The sequence below is a fragment of the Carassius auratus genome, unplaced genomic scaffold (assembly GCF_003368295.1).
Source record: "Carassius auratus strain Wakin unplaced genomic scaffold, ASM336829v1 scaf_tig00029804, whole genome shotgun sequence".
Taxonomy (NCBI): Eukaryota; Metazoa; Chordata; class Actinopteri; order Cypriniformes; family Cyprinidae; genus Carassius; species Carassius auratus.
Window position 1 is genome coordinate 100,334 of NW_020525797.1, and position 13,814 is coordinate 114,147.

Consider the following 13,814-nt stretch of genomic DNA (forward strand, 5'->3'; position numbering starts at 1 on the left):
GTGACGTACAATATGTTGGCATTTTGAGCTATTATTATAACCCTATATATTCAATGATTTAAATTCAAATTAATAAAATCAACAACAGCTTTTATGTGTTGTTGCAAACGTTTTTAAAAAGCATGCTTTTTCATATCATATACAGTATAAATCACATTATATAAAAAATGAAATGAAATATGAATGCCAAGCGAAGCTTTGTTTTGGTGTAGGGCTTTCTGGTGGCCAGAGTATTCTTTATAACTTTATTCTATTCTTATATGCCTTCAATTTTATATTTCTGTCAAGTACATGCTTTTAAATAATTGAATTTGTAAAATGTTTTAATAATAAAAACAACTCATTTGATGTTTGCCAGTTGATTAATGAAGAGCTTTTACAAACTATTTAACTTAAAGGCAGGGTAGGTAAAACATGTATAAAAAACTTTTTTTCCAAATGTGTTTAAACTTTATTTATATATCAATACATAATTAAAATGTAAGTACTCTGAAAAAGAAAGTATAAAAATCGAGTGTCTGTAGACCTCTAACGACTGTTTTAAAGACAGCTCATTATTTCCATTCACACCACCCCCTCCCTTCTGGGCGCCTTCTAAAGCCACGCCCCCAAAACACATGAACGCGCGACTCCGACCACTGAGCTGGAAGACGCATTATTTACCTGAGACGAGCGGAGAGGAAGGAGCAGAGTGCATGTAGTGAAATCATGTCAGAATCACATGTAATAAAAATAACTTTATAATTATGAAGATAAACAAACAAGATGTATTTTAGTACTCACTATCAAGCTAGCATATTGATATTGGTAAAGTTTAAAATATATATTTTTTGATTCGCTAACGAGCTAGTTATCTATAAGGCAAAGCTAAAAACAGGTTGCATGATACACGTTTTTCCATTACCATCATTTACTCTGTGATGAAGATGAATTTCGTGTAAGATTCATAACATATACGTTGTTCTGCATGTAAGAGTTTCCATGATGAAAGCATTGTTGACTCTGATGAGGACTAACGTTACACTCCAGAGACAAGTACCGCATCGTCAGCTCGAGGACAGGTCCGGGGTCGAGGGCGAAGCAGAGGAGGTCGTGCAAGAGGCCGTGCAACTAGGGTCCGAGGAAGTAGAGGCCGAGGACGGGGTGGTCGAAGTGCAGGGCAGGGCAAGGAGCACTTGAGTTCCCTCAGTTCCAGCCATCGCTGGAAAGGCACGCCGATATTAACTCGCGTTTTATTTCTTTGTTTATCCAAAGACTTTTTGTTCATTGCCTTTTCTTGTACTGTTACTGTCTTCCTTTTTTTGCCTGGTTTGCCTTCACTAACTGCATAGGCCGGTACAGTGAATTTTGCTTGCTGTTTCTCTGCCATTGTTTTGGTATTCCTAGGATCCGTGCCTCTTGAATTCCTCAAATCAAACGTGCGTACGCAAGTGGGCAGGTCATGTGTGGCAAAAGGGTGGTTGCCATGGTTGCGAGAGAGTGACAGTCGCCTAAGCCAATCCTATGTTTCGTGCCGAAAGGAAATAATGAGCTGTGTTTAATACAGATTAAACGGTCTAGAGTCACTCGATTTTTATACTCTTTTTATCAGAGTACTTACATTTTAATTATGCATTGATATAAATAGAAAGTTTAAACAAATTTGGAAGAAAGTTGTTTATAAATTTCTTACCTACCCTGCCTTTAATGACATCCTTAATGAAATCCTTCTGTCCTAATTTTTAGGGGGGCATCCTACCCCAACAGTCTTACCTTCATTACGGACATAAAGTTCTCATTTTGTGAATAATAACACATCTACAGCATTTACCCAGTTTATTGTAAAACCACAAAGTCAGTGTAAACAATATGCACCTCATGATACAATATAATACTAGTTCATTTTAAAACAAGATTTCAAAAGTGATGCAATTTTTTTTCCAATGTGTGTGTGTGTGTATATATATATTGTGATGGGGTGAAGAAGTACACAACACGAGGATCAAGGTGAGTTCCCCGAAGGGTGGATTTTTATTGACAAACGTGAGGGGGGGAAATAGGCAATGTCAGGGGTTTCCGGTGTTCAGTGCTCGGCCTTCTTCTCACTTTCTCTCTCTCTCTCTCAGTGCGCAGTGCTGTGTGGGTCCGTGTAGTCCATGTTTGTCGAGGGCTGGCAATCACACGCTGCTGTCTGGAGGGGAACAACAGAGAAACATTAGCCACGTCTTTGAAGACATCTCTCACCTCTCTGTTCTTCGGTGCAGCTTATAAAGCCCATCCTTGATGGGCTGCAGGTGTGAACGCTTAGCCCGTAACGAGCAGGTGCAGGTGTGGCTGCTCTGTTTCCAGGGTGACGGAATGGATGACCACGTCGTCCAGGTAGGTGGCCGCGTAGGCCTGGTGGGGCCGCAGGAGGATGTCCATTAGACGTTGGAAGGAGGCGGGGGCCCCATGCAGGCCGAAGGGTAGGACCTGGTACTGCCAGTGGCCACTAGGGGTCGAGAACGCCGTCTTCGGCTTGGCCTGCTTGGTTAAGGGGACCTACCAGTAGCCCTTGGTGAGGTCGAGGGTCGAAATGTACCAGCCCGTCCCAGGCGGTCCAACAGTACATCGACCCACGGCATCAGGTAGCCATCAAACTCTGAGACTTCGTTCAGGCGGCAGGAAGTCATTGCAAAAGCTGAAGGTGCCGTCGGGCTTCGGAACCATGATGATGGGGCTGGACTGTGATGGCTCGATGGTCCCTAACCTCAACATCTCCTGTACCTCCTCCTCGATGGTGTGTTGTCGACGGCTGTTGTTCCCAGGCTTCTCTGGCGACGTCAAGCAGGCTGCGGGGCTGCCGGCCGAAGAGGAGTTCAAAGGGGGGAAAATCCGGTGGAAGCCTGGGGTACCTCCCGGATGCTGAACAGGAGATAGGGCAGCGTCTTGTCCCAGTCGCGCTTGTCCCATGCAGCCACTCGACACAGCATCTGCTTGAGCGTTTGGTTGAAGTGCTCAATCAGGCCGTCCGTTCGCCGGTGGAATACGGTGGTAAGGAGCTGTTTGATTTGGAGGAGCTTGCAGAGGTCAGCCATCACCCGGGACATGAAGGGGGTGCCTTGGTCAGTCAGTATCTAAGATGGTAGGCCAACCCGACTACTCAGTAGGAAGAGCTCCTGGGCAATGGCTTTTGCTGTGGCTTTGCAGAGGGGCATGGTCTCAGGGTAGTGGGTGGCGTAGTCCAGGATGTGTTTGTGTCCCCGGGCGGACTTCGGCAGCGGCCCCACTAGGTACATTCCGATCCGCTCACAGGGCACCTCAATGATGGGCAGCAGAATCAGCGGGCTGGGGCGAGGGGTGCGTGGAGACATCCGTTGACAGGTGGGACAGGCCTGACAAAAGTGTTGGACTTCGGCCTCCAAGCCCGGCCAGTGGAAGCGGTCGCTTATATGCTGGATGGTGTTCTGGGCCCCCAGGTGGCCGGCCATGGGATGGACATGCGCCAGCTCCATCACCGCTCCTGTCTTGGTCCATGGGACTACCAGAAAGGTCTTTTCCTCCCTCCTTCGCTGAGCGAGACAGTACAGCAGGCCGTTTTTTACCACAAAGTGTGGTGTTGGGTGAGGTGCCACTTGGAGGTCCTTCCCATCGGCGACCCTCACTTGGGCCCAGCAGTGTTTGAGGCGGTCATCCTCATGCTGCTCCCGGGCGAAGACCCCAGCCCCAGTCACCTGTTGGAAGAGGTCATAGTAGAGGTTAGGGTTATGATTGGAAGACTCACCCTCTCTCGGGCTGTCTGAGGCCAGCAGCATGGGGTGCCGTCTGGGCTTCGTGGTCGTCCGACGGTGGGGGCGGTTCCCGGCAAGGCTGACAGGCTGGCTAGCGGAGGCAAACAGGCCAATCCCTGCCGAGGAGGACCGGAACTGGCAGATCCTTGATGATCCCGACTTCTACCGGCCAGGTGCCAGTGGGCACAGTGATAGTGATGCGCTGCGCCGGTACTTCCCTGGTATCGCCATGGATGCAGGTGATGGGCAGTCTGGCTTTGGGTTCAGGCTGTGGAGGAAGGACAGTCGGCCGGACAAGGGTGACAACGCTGCCATAATCGTGGAGGGTCTACTATTTATTAGAAAAACTAATCTTAATATGGGCTTCTTACCAGTGGCTTTACTTTCATGATTTGGAGTTCATTTCTAAAACATTTGATGGTCCTCTGTCACTCCCAGAGCTAGCAGCTAAATTTGGGTTAATTACATTTGCATAGCATCTTTCACAAAACCCATTGTTTCACAGCAGCTTTACAGAAAATCACATGAACACGTACAAAGTAATAAATGTTTGTTGTGTCTCAGACTCACACTTGATTGTTTGAATATACTTCAGAGAAGTAAATATAAATATTTTAATGTTTAAATCTATTTGTTATGGCAACCAACCCGTAGAACCGTGGGAGTGAGCGTTGCACAGACACTCAAAGTTCCTTTAAAAAATATTTAAAAGTTCACTTTAATGTATTTTAAAATAAGCAAGTATTTCTGTAAGTTTGCAGTGTTAGAATTAATATATTATACAATGTATTATATAAAGTTCCCAACTTTAAGATTTAAAGAAGTGTCAACATTTATAGCAACACATTAGCTATAAATACAAAGGAAGAAGTGACCCTATAGACAGATTAATCAACAATATATCAAGAAGCATTTCAAGAAGTCAGCAATGTCTCGTCAATTACTCCCTAAATGATTTTCTTCTTTTTTTTCAGCTCATCTGTCTGTTCCTGTCATCAGCAGAGACTCTTCACAATGTTCTTCATCATCATCATCTTCATCACAGCAGAATTGTTCATTGTTGTGTTCAGTGGTGAATGTGAGTCATGTGACTCTCTCCTGGTACAAAGGAAACAGTTTATTGTCCAGCATCAGTGTGTCTGATCTCAGCATCAGTCTCTCTCTACCTCTGGAGGTGGAATATCAGGAGAAAAACAGCTACAGCTGTGTGATCAACAATCCCATCAGAAACCAGACCACACATCTGGACATCAGCAAACTCTGTCAACCATGTTCAGGTAAAGTAGCGCTGATATATGTGTTTTTTTGTTTGTTTGTTTTTTTCATACAGTGAAGCTCATACAGTAGTTATTTAACATAAAGCCCAAATAAGTCTCTCAAATTTTTGTTTAAAAAAAGGTATAATTGTTCTTACATTGACAGTACCTGCTCTTTTTAAATTCCTGACAGAGACTTAAGTCGGTTTGTTGAAAATCACTAATTTATTATTGCTCACTTATTATTTCAGAAGTCCGCGTCCACTGTTGTGGTTCTATTGAAGCTGTGATCCGATTGGTCCTCTCTGCTCTGGTGGGAGTGGCCACCGCAGCAGTTCTGGTTTATGACATCAGATCTAGCAGTGGCTAAAATGAGAACAGATTGTACAAATATTGTGTCTTATGTTGGCATTTTGAGCTATTAATATAACCATATGTATTCAATGATTTAAATTAAAATTAATAAAATCAACAAGAGCTTTTATGTGTTGGTGCAAACGTATTTAAAAAGCATGCTTTTTCATATGATATACAGTATAAATCACATTTTGACTAAATAAATATGACATTCAAAAGAGAATGTGGTCTTGTTAGATAAAGGTATTGTTAGTGATGCCAAACGAAGCTTTGTTATGGTGTAGGGCTTTCTGGTTGCCAGAATATTCTTTATAACTTTATTCTATTCTTATATGCCTACAATTTTATATTTCTGTCAAGTACATGCTTTTAAATAATTGAATTTGTAAAATGTTTTAATAATAAAAACAACTCAATTGATGTTTGCCAGTTGATTAATGAAGAGCTTTTACAAACTATTTAACTTAATGACATGTAATTATTATTAAAAGCCTTCTGTCCTAATTTTTAGGGGGTCATCCTACCCCAACAGTCTTACCTTCATTACGGACATAAAGTTCTCATTTTGTGAATAATAACACATCTACAGCATTTACCCAGTTTATTGTAAAACCACAAAGTCAGTGTAAACAATATGCACCTCATGATACAATATAATACTAGTTCATTTTAAAACAAGAGTTCAAAAGTGAGAGAACGTATTGTAACTTGCAGCATAAATCATTGGCTTATGAGTCTAGTATAGTACATGACACCTTTTTTTTCTTTTCTTCCAAAAGACAAAATCTGTGCTACATTTAACATTAACTACCATTGTTAGAAAAAAAATATATATATATCCAGAACCAAAATGACTGGCACATTTTGAACAGCGTGGTAACACTTTTTTTTTAAGGTGTCCTTGTTGAACTTGTAATTACAAGTTTAAGTACTGAGTAATATTTACTACATATATTTCCTATATGGTTAGGGTTAGAATTAGGCCCACATAGCAACATTTTGTCGGCCCAGATCTGGCCCACATCTGGCACCCGTGGAAAGATGATCTGGCCCACATGCAGCGTGGAATGATGGCACTTGGGCGGACCGCTCCTGTTTGCCAGATTTGAGCCACAAGCAGACCATAGCAATGCCACATGTCAGCCAAGAGTAAAGAAATTAAACAGAACTGGACCTTATCTGAGCCACAAAATATGTGTATATATTAAATATGAAGTAATTCCAGTCTTAATAAGCCTGTTAACAAGCAGAATCACTGAAGGAGAGTAGAGAACAGAAAAAGATATGAGCAGAAACACAAGAACTACAACTGACTTCAGCCACAACCTTAGATGAAATCAACTGAAGATAAAAGAAGACCTTAAATCTCTGGAGATGTCACCAGAGGAGGATTAATCAACTCCACAAACTGCATTACCAGCTTCACTTATTACTAACCAGACTGACTTTATTTCTGTTAGACATCTAAAAAAATTTTTTATTGAGAATTAACAGAGGTTTAACTCTAATGTGTTTCACCATAACAGTGATTAGTGTTTCCATTAGTTGGGCTCTTAACTCTTATTGTATATTTTGTCTTTTTTTGGTCGCTGTGACGGTGTGTTTGTTAAACACATTTGCAGCTTTAAACAATGCTAGAGTAGCTTGATATCAAGTGATGGCTGTTATCTGTTGTGGTGTTATAATCATCATGAAGTACACTGGTTTACTAAAGTTTTTTTTTAGTCTAGCAATTATGTTGTTCCAATGATCCATTCATATTACAAACCCTGTGTTTCTGCCACATGAGATCCAGCAGTTTTGTAACAATCAGTTAAAATCTTTTAACAAACATGAGCTTAAAAAACTTAACCTAAGCTGACACACACAGATATAAACAATCAGCACATGAATCTCAATAATGGTGACAATCAAAAATATTTAGATAAACTGATCAATTCAGAACTTCACTGAAAAGCTACTAAGTCACAAACGAAAACAAAAGCAAAAAATATAAGCAAATGTTTTGAATTAAACAAAATAATAGGACAATTCAGCTGCATAATTTATTCATGTTGCAATGCATGCTGGGGTTTTGTACTATGCTAGTACCCAGCATGCATTGCAGCAAGGTACATTTGATTGTCACCATTGTTGAGATTCATGTGCTGATTGTTGATGTCTGTGTGTGTCATCATAGATTGACTTTTTCATGTTTGATAAAATCTTCTAACTGATTGTTGTAATATTGCTGGCTCTCATGTGGCAGAAACACGTGGTTTATGATGTATGAAAGAACTGTTAGATAAAAAAAGCAAATCAGCCTCTTTCATGAGGATTATAAAACCATCAACAGATAACCGCCATCACCTGACCTCAATTAGCTTGCTTTGATGCCACAAATGTGTTTAACAAACACACTCTCACAGCAGCCAAAAAAGATAAACAATAGAATAAGAGTTAAGAGCCAAACTAATGGAAACACTAATCACTGTTATGGTGACACACATTAGAGTTAAACCTCTGTTAATTATCATTAAAAACTTTTTTAGATGTCTAACAGAAATAAAGTCAGTCTGGTTAGTAATAAGTGAAGCTGGTAAAGCTGTTTGTGGAGTTGTTTAATCCTCCTCTGGTGAGATCTCCAGAGATTTAATGTCTTCTTTTATCCTCATTTGATTTCATCTAAGGTTGTGGCTGAAGTCAGTTGTAGTTCTTGTGTTTCTGCTCATCTCTTTTTCTGTTCTCTTCTTTCCTTCAGGGATTCTGCTTGTTAACAGGCTTATTAAGGCTGAAATTACTTCATATTTAATATACACAGATTTTGTGGCTCAGATAAGGTCCAGTTCTGTTTAATTTCTTTACTCTTGGCTGACATGTGGCATTGCTATGGTCTGCTTGTGGCTCAATTCTGGCAAACAGGAGCGGTCCGCCCAAGTGCCATCATTCCACGCTGCATGTGGGCCAGATCATCTTTCCACGGGTGCCAGATGTGGGCCAGATCTGGGCCGACAAAATGTTGCTATGTGGGGGGTTTGGCTTAGTGTAACTTGCATGTAATTATGCATAATTTATTGTTATTATAATAGTAAGTGCATTTAACATGTGTAACAAGGACACCTTAAAATAAAGTGTTGCACAACTTGGTTATTAACAAGAAGTCAGAATGCCTTGCCCATCACACAGCTCATATTATCCACAGTGACAGTTAAGATCATGTCAGATCACCTAAAGCAGTATTAAATTGTATGTAACAAACAAAATATTCCTTGTTGCAGAAATATGGGGGATATATAGTTGGTGAATTAAGCAGTTCAAATCAAACTCTTACTAAGAAGTAGTTAAAATCCTCCAGTTATAATGGTAAGTGGTGCTTATTAACCCTTGATTAAACAAACAAACAAAGAAAAGCAATTTTTGAAGTTTTTCTCAATATTTTTCTTGGTTGCATCTTATTGATGAAGCCGTGGCAAAATATTAGCAAAACATTATATGTTCAATGGAATACCTGTGGAGGCCATAATCAACAAGTGAAGATAATAATCAACAACTGGAGACAATAGAGTAAAACAATGACATTCCAAAGAAGAAGAATAACAGGAAAAACACTTCTAACGTGAGCGCCGTGTTTACGTCATGCTGTGAGTAAGGTGTTGTAAAATACACACGTCTAACACGTTTATCTAGCATGTGATTACACAGAAAAACAATCGGAAAGTACCGAGGTGGAATGGAAAAACCCGTTCTGAGTCAATGGCCCCTTGATGATCATTAGCTACAGTATTTTAGGGAAAGATGGATCAATGGGAATAATGCTTCAGTACAAATCATGTTACCCACTAATCCTGTTCCTGCGGCACAGTCTCGTGACCTAAAAATAATCACACAAATAATTAAATAGAGATTTTGCTCAATAACGGTGATGTTTTCCTCTCAATGTGGTATAGGCGATACTTGCCATCTCTGGAGCTCCTGCAGCGATAGAAAATCACACCAAGAGCTACAGCTGCAGTCACCAGCAGAAGAACAATAACAGACAGACCTGCTACAACACCCAGAGACAGACCTGAATCTGGAGCGAAAGAGAGACCGTCATTAGTGTGTATGAATGAATGAGTCAGACTGATCTATATCATAATGCATATTCCACTGTATGAGTCCAAATGCCTGAATATCTCAATGACACTTACTAATGACAGTAACGTCGAAGCTCTTTACACTGCTGATGCTGCGGCGGCGACGACGACGATTATTGCTGCTGATCGTTAGTTCATAAAGTCCAGAGTCTGTGATTCTGATGTTCCTGATGGTCAGAGATCCAGTCTGACGATCCAGCTTCAGTCTGTCTCTGAACCTCTCAGGACAATGAAAGTCTGTGCAGGTCTTGTTGGGATCTCCAGTGATTTCAGCGATGAGAGTGTCATTAAAATACCACGTCATCACATGATTTCGTTGTTTTATTACTCCAGGATCTAGAGTAACAGATTCTCCCTCCTTCACTGACTTTCTCTTCATTTTATCTCGTTCAGCAGCAGAAACACCTGAAAAACATACCAACAACTGCTGGAGGACCATTTTGGGGAAAGAAACTCCACAACAAGAAAAAAACAGTGGAAATAAATCTGCAAATTGCATGTTGGTAGGGTTGGTGGTCTCATGACGAAAACGTTCCTGAGGGAATGTTTTCGCGAGATGCAAAAAATATAACAATAAGTATATATCACCGCAGCTTCCAACAGAAATGTCCAGTAAATGTTGCTAAAAAAGTGTTTTTTTTTTTATTCTTCCCAGGAGCAGATCAGTTTTATGTGACATTGGTTTCGTACGTGTCAACACAGTTCTGTGTTGAAATGTCCATTGAGTGGCGCTATAACATATGCTCCATGACGTTTTAAAATAACGTACCATCTGCACTATACACCTAAACCTATAGTGTGAACAAAAGTGAATTCAACATTAAAACACAATCGCAAGCAAGCCGTTTTAACTTGTTTTTTCTTTCTGTCTGCTCTTTCATCGCAATTCATATTTTTCATAGAATTCGAACCCAATGCTTTCACATACGTACAAGTCATGACTAGCTAAGCTACCGAGCAAGCTTGTTATGTACAGAAAGCCAAACACATGCAGCTGTAATCATAACTATGTTATGAGTGTTATCTGTTTTAATGTCTGTAGTGGACATCTCTGTTTGAAAAGTAGTTTATTTATTATTATTTATTGACCTTCAGCAGCATGTTACAATGAGCAGGCAGAGGCGAGGATCTAAGGGCAGGGAGTGCTTAAATACAGCAAAACATACAGGACACTGGGAGCCAGGGAACACAGGAAGATGGATAAACACGAACACTGCCTGACGAACAACAAGTGGAACAAAAGCACTATTTATACTAGTGATGTCCGATTCATGTACGAATCGTTCAATTTAACCGGTTCTTCTTAGTGAAACAGTTGAACCAGTTCACCAAATCGAACTGAATCGTTTGAAACGGTTCGCGTCTCCAATAAACATTAATCCACAAATTACTTAAGCTGTTAACTTTTTTAACGTGACTGACACTCCCCCTGAGTCAGAATAAACCAGTGATTAACTGAAGATGAACACAGAGCAGAGCCAGATGATGAACGAACACGCCCACTGCTGGAGCAGTTCTCGTTCTCGAGTCAAGAACCGGTTGCATCGGTTTTCGGATCACCAGTATATTGAACCAAAAAACATTTCTTTCGGATGCATCTTATTTGTGAACCGATGAACTGATGATACTGCGCATGCGTGTAATTTTTCAATTATTTTGTTAAACATCGGAAAGTGTGATAAAATAACTATTTTATGATGACACCTAATTTATTTACTTTATATCTTCAAGACTTAAGTCCTTGTATGCAAGTTATTGCTGTTACTGTATTTGGGTGCGTTGTTGCAAAACTTAATTGTAAACTTTTCATGATTATGAAGTTTTTAACTGACTAAAGTTATGATTACTGACTTTATATATCTGAATGTTTGATAGACTTGACGCCATTACGTCATCGCCAATACCGTCATTACGTCGAGCGTAAAAGAACCGGTGAACCAGTTTTTTCAACCGGTTTATTGAATCGAACAGTCCGGAAAAAACCGGTTCGCAGAAAAGAATTGAATTTCCCATCACTAATGTATACACAAAAGAACCATAGACAGTAAAAAAAAATGGACACAGCGACCCCATTGGAATCAACAGAGAAAAATGAAGTCGATTAGAAGCACGCACTTCCTGGGGGTCGAGCGTACTGCGCAGACTCAAACTGAGCTTGATGATGTAGATGTCACGTGAGCAACCTGTAAGTCAGGGATAGACAACTCCGGTCCTGGAGGGCCACTATCCTGCAGAGTTTAGCTCCAACCCTAATTAAACACACCTGAACAAGGCAATAAGTGTTTTCGGGATTGCTAGATAGCAGAGGTGGACACTCCAGGAGTCAGAAAGTAGAAGTCATGCCATATGTTTATTCCACCCATGAACTCAGCAGCTGATTTCACCAGAGGAGGAATCAAGTCATTACCGGAGTTGTCTATTCCGGCTGTACGTCGTCTAACCACTGTGCCAAGAGAAATCTGAATCACCCACCGAATCTTGCAGAGAAGGCGAGCGAGAACGGGAGCAGATTTTGGTAAGTATTTGGTAAGTTAATTATCTCCCTTGACTTTATGCCTCCACGTTCCCTCATAGACAGTAAAAGATTGCGTGCGACGCAATCGTTAGCCTATTTTTTTTTAAAACTGCTTCTACGGGTTCATAACGTAAGAAACCTGTGATGGAGCCTTTTATACATTTTCGTGTTTCTTTAGAAATAATGAATGGACAAATTGAGTCTTTAAATGCATCAGATGTAAAGTTATTCGCTGTCAAAGTGACGCCAAAATGAATGGGAGTCAATGGAATGCTAACAGCAGGTGGGGGTCCGCTAGCCAATGGCGGCGCCCAGGGGTGCTTCAAAAAAATATGAAACCCTGCCCCCCTGAAAAGAAAACGCTAACAAAATAACAAGGGGGGCGTGTTAAATAGGAAACACCAATCGAACCAATCAACAAAAGCACTACAAACAAGGCACAGGAAATACTTCAACATAAAAGTCCAGACAGGGTACAGAGAAACTAAATCTATCAACTTACCAACATTTTTAATTAATTTACACTGTTCTGGGCTTAGTTTTCCAAAAGCATCATAAGCTTTGAAACCAATGGAGCTATACGATAAACTTACGATGTTTATGATACTTTTGGGAAATATGCCCTGATGTAGCTACAGCTAAAGAGAAAGAGCAGCTCTAATTCTCACTGCTTTAAAAGCTTTTTAAAAATGTATCAAATCCAAACATTTGTTAAATTACTCACCACGGACAGAAAGACTGAAGGTCTTTTCACTGATGCTGTTGCTGCTGAAGATCTTCAGTTGATAAAATCCAGAGTCATTGGTTGTGATGTTCCTGATGGTCAGAGATCCAGTCTGATGATCCAGCTTCAGTCTGTCTCTGAATCTCTCAGTTCCTTCATTACACTGAACATCTGTACAGGTCTTACTGGGATCTCCATTGATTTGAGCGATGCGAGTGTCATTACAGTACCATCTGATTCTGTCTTCTTGGTTTTTCTTAATACCAGAGAGTAGAGTGACTGAATCTCCCTCCATCACTGACACTGACACATCTGCCTCAACACTAGACACACCTAAAGATAAAAAAAAACATCAACAGACAAACTTTAAAAACCACAATAAGACTCAAATAATGTAAATTAATTAAATAAATAAATAATTATAGGCTATATATGTATTTTCGTTTTTACAGCTTGAAAGCACCATTCACACTTTTACGTCTTTGACGCTATTATATTATCTACATCAAGAAAAACGTAAATTGTTCATCTAAAGATATGGATGAGACATTTTTATACAAAATCACTAGACCTGATCATTTACAATTTTCTTTTTCAATAGTCTTGCCAGGAGTATAAAAATATAGCCTATTTGTATATTTTTTTGTCATTCACGATCTGAATTGGCTCTTGTTTGTTTCCGCACACACAAAACACGTATTGAAAACTATAACATTTCACTTCAATTCATCTTTCAAACGAACTTATAGGCTACATAATATAATAAACGTCTGTCAAATACAAAACAATTAGATCTGGCGCACAATAAAACTGCGTCATTCATATTCAGTTTATCGATCAGAAAAGAGATTGTTATGATAAAACGTCTCACCATTGTGCGTTAAAAACAATCCGACGGACAGCAATATAAAGGTAAACTTTATTTTCAATATAAAGGTAAACTTCATTTTCACCGCTTTCATCATAAAGAAGACTCAAACGAAATGTCCTCCTTCTTCTTCAATATTAATGATCTCAAGTGAAAGTGAAAGTAACACCGAGTCTACACAGAACATAAGACAATGGAAGACATTATAATCAGTGACGCTTTCTCAACAG

The 13,814-nt window shown here is 40.1% G+C and overlaps 1 protein-coding gene across 1 annotated transcript; it reads right to left on the reverse strand.

Moving 5' to 3' along the window:
• Positions 1-9,017: 9,017 nt before the first annotated feature.
• On the reverse strand, positions 9,018-13,182 carry LOC113079890 (uncharacterized). Its single transcript, XM_026252122.1, has 5 exons — positions 13,167-13,182; positions 12,717-13,049; positions 9,532-9,882; positions 9,300-9,413; positions 9,018-9,212 (listed from the first exon to the last, which is right to left on the reverse strand). Exons 1-5 carry the CDS (start codon positions 13,180-13,182, stop codon positions 9,181-9,183), a joined length of 846 nt encoding a protein of 281 aa, XP_026107907.1. The 3' UTR covers positions 9,018-9,180.
• Between the last annotated feature and the right edge of the window lie 632 nt (positions 13,183-13,814).